Source organism: Triticum dicoccoides, chromosome 2B (assembly GCF_002162155.2).
Source record: "Triticum dicoccoides isolate Atlit2015 ecotype Zavitan chromosome 2B, WEW_v2.0, whole genome shotgun sequence".
Classification (NCBI taxonomy): Eukaryota; Viridiplantae; Streptophyta; class Magnoliopsida; order Poales; family Poaceae; genus Triticum; species Triticum dicoccoides.
In genome coordinates, this window is record NC_041383.1 from 685,098,667 (window position 1) to 685,104,383 (window position 5,717).

General features: G+C 57.4%; 1 protein-coding gene across 1 annotated transcript; it reads right to left on the reverse strand.

Moving 5' to 3' along the window:
• Positions 1-225: 225 nt before the first annotated feature.
• LOC119368324 (E3 ubiquitin-protein ligase ATL4-like) lies at positions 226-1,644 on the reverse strand. Its single transcript, XM_037633615.1, has one exon. It carries the CDS (start codon positions 1,587-1,589, stop codon positions 555-557), a length of 1,035 nt encoding a protein of 344 aa, XP_037489512.1. The 5' UTR covers positions 1,590-1,644; the 3' UTR covers positions 226-554.
• Between the last annotated feature and the right edge of the window lie 4,073 nt (positions 1,645-5,717).

A 5,717-nucleotide genomic window follows, 5' to 3' on the forward strand; every position in this document is an offset into this window, starting at 1 on the left:
AGCATTAGAACCCATGACATATTTTATAGATAGAGCTCATCCGGATAAGGCGCCAGAAATCCGCTCCGGCCTAAGTCGAACTATGGGCGCATGGTGCGTCACTGCGACCCTTGTCACTAGATTACTGTCTAGTTCTCCTGACGGATATCAATTGCATTTACTTTTAACCCTAAGAATCCGATATTAGATATACGATATTATAACATTGCAAGAGTAGAGCCAACCAATCCAAGGGATTTTGATCCCAATTTTCAGCACCATTTCCCCGTCTGCCCTTGAGGCAAAGACTGCATGGTGGCACCTAGACTGACACGTTGCTAGTCGCGACACACACGCACATACTCCATGGCACAGCTACATCCATGGCAAGGTAAAAACTAGTCTAGAGAAAAGAAAGGAACAAATCTACCCTTGCCTGCAATTCTCTGCTCAGGTTCCAAGATCCGAACTCCTATGTGCACCTACATTCTGTGCCAGGGTCAACAGAAGCTTCCAAAACATTGGATCACCTGACCTGACGACGGCCCCCGGCACTTTCACTCATTATGTTCAGTTCAGACGGCGGCGATCCACCGGTACAGCACCATGAACGTCGTCTCCACCTCCTCGTCCGACCCCGGCGGCGGCGGCGGCGGCGGCACTGTTGCCGCCTCTGCGTCCCACAGCCACGGCTCCTCCTGCCTTTGGCCCTGCTGGCTCTGGCTCCACCGGGCCGACAAGGAGTAGGAGAAGGATGACGCCGAGGAGGCCACGCGGTCCATGTACTCCCGCAGCCATCCGCGCGGCGGCGTCCCTGCCGCTTCGGCCACCGCCTCGCCGGGCGGCGACGGCGACGGCGACACCTGGGCTGCTGGTTTCTCGTCCTTGATGGTGTCGGCCCTGGCCGCGGCGCGCACCATGCGGGACACGACGGCCTCGACCTCCTCGTCGATGTGGTACTCGAAGGATCCGAGCGAGTAGGTGCGGCTGTCGTCGCTGGCGGTGGAAGTGGCGGGCGACCCGCCGCGGCTGCTGACGCTGCCCATCTCGACGCGGAACCTCCTGGAGCGGTCCCTGCCCCTCGCGGCAGCAGGCTCCGGCGGCGGCGGCGGCTGTTCGGCGGCGAGGAGGGCGGCGATGGAGGGGTGCGGGGGCGCGACGGTGGCGCGGCAGAGCGGGCAGGTCGGGGTGGTGCGGAGCCAGGCGTCGACGCAGACGGCGTGGAACGCGTGGCGGCACGCTGGGAGCAGCCGCAGCTCGGCCTCGGGCCTGAAGGGCGAGAGGCAGACGGCGCAGTCCGGAGAGCTCTTGGGCAGCGCCGCCAGCGCGGACGCCATCGTGAACCGGGGCAGCGACTCGATCAGATCCTTCTTCCCCTCCGCCGTCCAGTCGTCGTCTTGGCGGTGCGTCCCGGGCAGCGGCGACGGCGGGGGAGACGGCCGCGTGCGGCTGGAGCGGTCGCGCTCGCGGCGGCCGAGGCAGGCGCTGATGGAGCAGGAGGCGACGAAGACGAAGGCGAAGAGCCCGAGGATGATGAGGATGCACGAGCCCACGGAGGTGCCGGGGTCGTCGGCGTGCCGCGGCGGGGGAGCCGTGAAAGAGGATGACATCACGGTGGACGACGGGTGGAAGGAGGCTTTGGCTCGGTGGGGTGGTGGGGGTTGGAGATGGAGTTGGCTTAACCGGTGAGGGGACGGAGGTCTCGCGCCTTTTATCCGCGAGGGCGAGTCTCTGGGCTGCGCGGTGGATCGGGTCGGGTCGAGCGACCGAGGCGCGGAGGCAGGGGCCGGGAGTAAATAGCGGTGACCGGTCAGATCAGGTGCGATCACATCCCCAGGCGGCCAGATCAGATGACCAATTCACGTCTGTATTTCATGATTTCTACTCCAAGACTGAAGTGAAGTGAGGTGGAGTGGAGTGAAGGAGTAGATTGTAAACTGTACTCTTATCCCAGGAGCGCACCAAAACTAAACTAGCAAGGTGGAGTAGCGTAGAGCACCGCCCCCTGTTCGAGCAAAATTGTCGCCGGGAAATAATTTGCGTGCCCATTTTCCACGAGGCACGTTACACGTAGGTAGCAGCCTGCTTCGCTAGGCTAGGCACACTTGTGACGTGCTCACCGTGCTAGAAAACTGCAAACAACTCGAGCTAATCCAATACAAAAATAACTACCTCACCTAAATACTACCCAGGAAATGTTACATCATGATGGCTGGGCGTGTTGCGCTTCTAAAAATGATGTGTGGATCTGCAACTGGATCTCCGTTCCTCCAAATCACCTCCTAGTTCCACGTCCCGGTGAGTGACAGCGCACGCCCGTACGGATCACCGGTAATTCTGCGGTGCTCAGTCACGGCAATCATCGGCTCAGATTTTCCATTTACGCCTCACAGGTGTCCCAATAAGGACGGAAATGGCTGAGCCGAGAGGAGTGGCCTTGTGTCCCAGGATGGAGTAGCAGTCAGCAGAGCTGGGGTGAGCTGAGGAGTGAAGCCTCGGCACTCATCCCGGCCGGCGAGCTGTCGTCCGTTGGCGCACAACACAAAGCAAAGAGGGCGCACTGAGAGAAGACGCTTGCTTGGCTTGCACACCTAGCATGCCATGCCATGCCATTCTCAATTGGTTCCTCTCGTGGTGGCGGCCACAGCACAGGCCCGGGCGCGCGCGAATGCGGCAGAGGGCTCTGCATGCCGCTTGCTTTTCGCTGATGAATTCCTGCCTCTGCAACGCTCCTGCACATTCGCTGCTTGCTTTTCTGCCCCAATTATGACGGGCATGAGTTGCACCGTCCTGCCGTTTCGGTGCCCCTTTTGCGCTTTCTGATCTTACTAGAGTTGTCCTGCATCATGATGCATGCTTAGCCCTGAACTTTCTCATGGAGTGTGCCACCTTTCTAGCTAGCTCTCTCAAGGTGGTGGCACCGCAAAAAATGTGGAGAAAGACAGGTAGCCTCATCCGGGACTCAAGCAAGCGAAGATGGCTGGCATAGAGTATTACGTTTTAGGATCCACACGTCAATTCTGCACGAAATCTACTTGACGCCACCGTAAACATCATGGTTACTTGCTGACCATTGTGCCCAACTTGCACTGAAATGGGAAAATCCCATCATACCCAATTGACACTGGAGTGAAGGGGACACCTCGGGCTCACGGTTTCACCTGAATCGCCCGGAGTGCGATGGGTGAGATGCTGCCTGCAAAGGGGCGAGATCTACCAACCACCACCGTAAAAACCATGGTTGTTACTTACCTAACTTGCACTGCATTGGACTGCTCCATACTATATTAAGAGTTTTGAATTAAAGCACATTTCCTGACAGTGCCAGTAACAAAGATAGCATAACAAGTTGGTGCATTATGGATTCATTTGGAAATCCAGACAACCTACGTGTACTGGTAGTTAGGATGACACAAGTGTATGTGATCTCTGTGATGGTGCCGCAAGCGACCTACTTTGTTGCCCACCTGTGACATCCGAGCTTTCTTGCTTCTGCCCACACGGAAGCTCGTGTCCGGGCTTTCTATTTCTGTTGGTCCGCCACGAATTTGGGGCAGGCGCGAACGCTGTGAACAGCGCGAAACTGGAGCTACCCAAACTTGTTAGCAATATGTTGCTCACCAGAACGAGAGAAAGGGCATCTAAATAAAACAATACAGAGAAAAGCAATGGCAACCTTCTTATCCAAACATCTGACTCACATAGAAACAAATCAGTCTAATCAACAGTGATGACTTCAGTTAGGACAGTAATCCCTCTACGATGGATGTCCTACACGTTGCATCGAGGTCTCAGGGCATCTCCAAAGCGGACCCGTAAACCTCCCGCATGCGTCCAGACCGCGCTGTCCGGACAGCGGAAGCCATCCAAGTGGGTCTGTAACTCTGTATCAGTCTGCGGCACGATCTGGACGCGATTTCTCCCATAAACCGAAGACAAACATGGGGGGCTTTGCGCGAGTCCGGACCGCTCCCAAGCCTGCTTCTGACCGCCCTTGCCCACAAAAAACCAAACGCCCCTCCTCGCGCTTTCCTTCTGATGCACGTGCCGCTTAACACGTCGCACTCATGCCAGCCCAGGACACGCAGCAGACGACATTGATGCAACGGTGTTACTGGAGGGACGGAGGGTGGCGCTGACCGGCGCGACCTCTCGGGAGCCGCCGCTTCAATGCAGATGCAGCTTCCCGAGGAACAAACTCCGGCCGCTGCGCCGCATTGAAGCGGACTGACTGCCCCTTCGCATGGCCTGGACGCGGCTTTATAAGTCGTGCTCCGGCGAAGCACAGAGCCTCAATGCCCCTCCCGCAACACTGCCGCACTCCTCCGCCTTCCCGTTACCCACCTCGCCGAGCCCTCCTCCTCTTCGATCCCAGAAGCAATGTCGAAGTCATGGTGCTCCGCGCAAGCAGGCGGCATCGGCAGAAGCTCTTCCTTCGGTGGTTCTTGGCGACGTCGCCGTCGCTCTCCGGGCCCTTCGGCATCCTCGATGGCCGGCACCTCCGCCCAGGAGGACATTGTCATCTCCTCTGGCGACAAGGAGGACCAGGCCCCATAGCATCAGCCGGAGCTGACGCCGCAGCAGCGGCCCCGACTCCTCTCGGAGGCCACGGTAACGGATGAAGAATTCATCCGTAAGATCGAGTTGCTGATGGAGGGTTTGCTCCATCAGATGTGGCCATCGCCACCATCTCCGGCGCGCGTGAAGGTGCAGCCTGTTGGGGAACGTAGTAATTTCAAAAAAATTCCTACGCACACGCAAGATCATGGTGATGCATAGCAACGAGAGGGGAGAGTGTTGTCCACGTACCCTCGTAGACCGTAAGCGGAAGCGTTATGACAACGCGGTTGATGTAGTCGTACGTCTTCACGATCCGACCGATCCAAGTAACTAACGTACGGCACCTCCGAGTTCAACACACGTTCAGCTCGATGACGATCCCCGGACTCCGATTCAGCAGGGTGTCGGGGATGAGTTCCGTCAGCACGACGGCGTGGTGACGATGATGATGTTCTACCGGCGCAGAGCTTCGCCTAAGCACCGCATCGATATGACCGAGGTGGAATATGGTGGAGGGGGCACCGCACACGGCTAAGGAACGATCACGAAGATCAACTTATGTGTCTAGAGGTGCCCCCCTGCCCCCGTATATAAAGGAGCCAAGGGGGAGGGGGCGGCCGGCCAAGGAGGGCGCGCCAAGGGGGAGTCCTACTCCCACCGGGAGTAGGACTCCCTTCTTTCCTAGTTGGAGAAGGAGAAGGGGGGAAGGAGGAGGAGGAGGGGAAGGAAACGGGGGGAGGGGGGGCGCCCCCTCTTCTTGTCCTATTCGGACTAGGGAGGGGAAGGGGCGCAGCCCACCTCTTGCCTCCTCTCCTCTTCTCCCTTAGGGCCCATGCAGGCCCAATAACCCCCGGGGGGGTTCCGGTAACCCCCCGGTACTCCGGTAAAATCCCGATTTCACCCGAAACAATTCCGATATCCAAATATAGGCTTCCAATATATCAATCTTTATGTCTCGACCATTTTGAGACTCCTCGTCATGTCCGTGATCACATCCGGGGCTCCGAAAAACTTTCGGTACATCAAAACTTATAAACTCATAATAAAACTGTCATCGTAATGTTAAGCGTGCGGACCCTACGGGTTCGAGAACTATGTAGACATGACCTAGAACTGTTCCCGGTCAATAACCAATAGCGGAAACTGGATGCTCATATTGGCTCCTACATATTCTACGA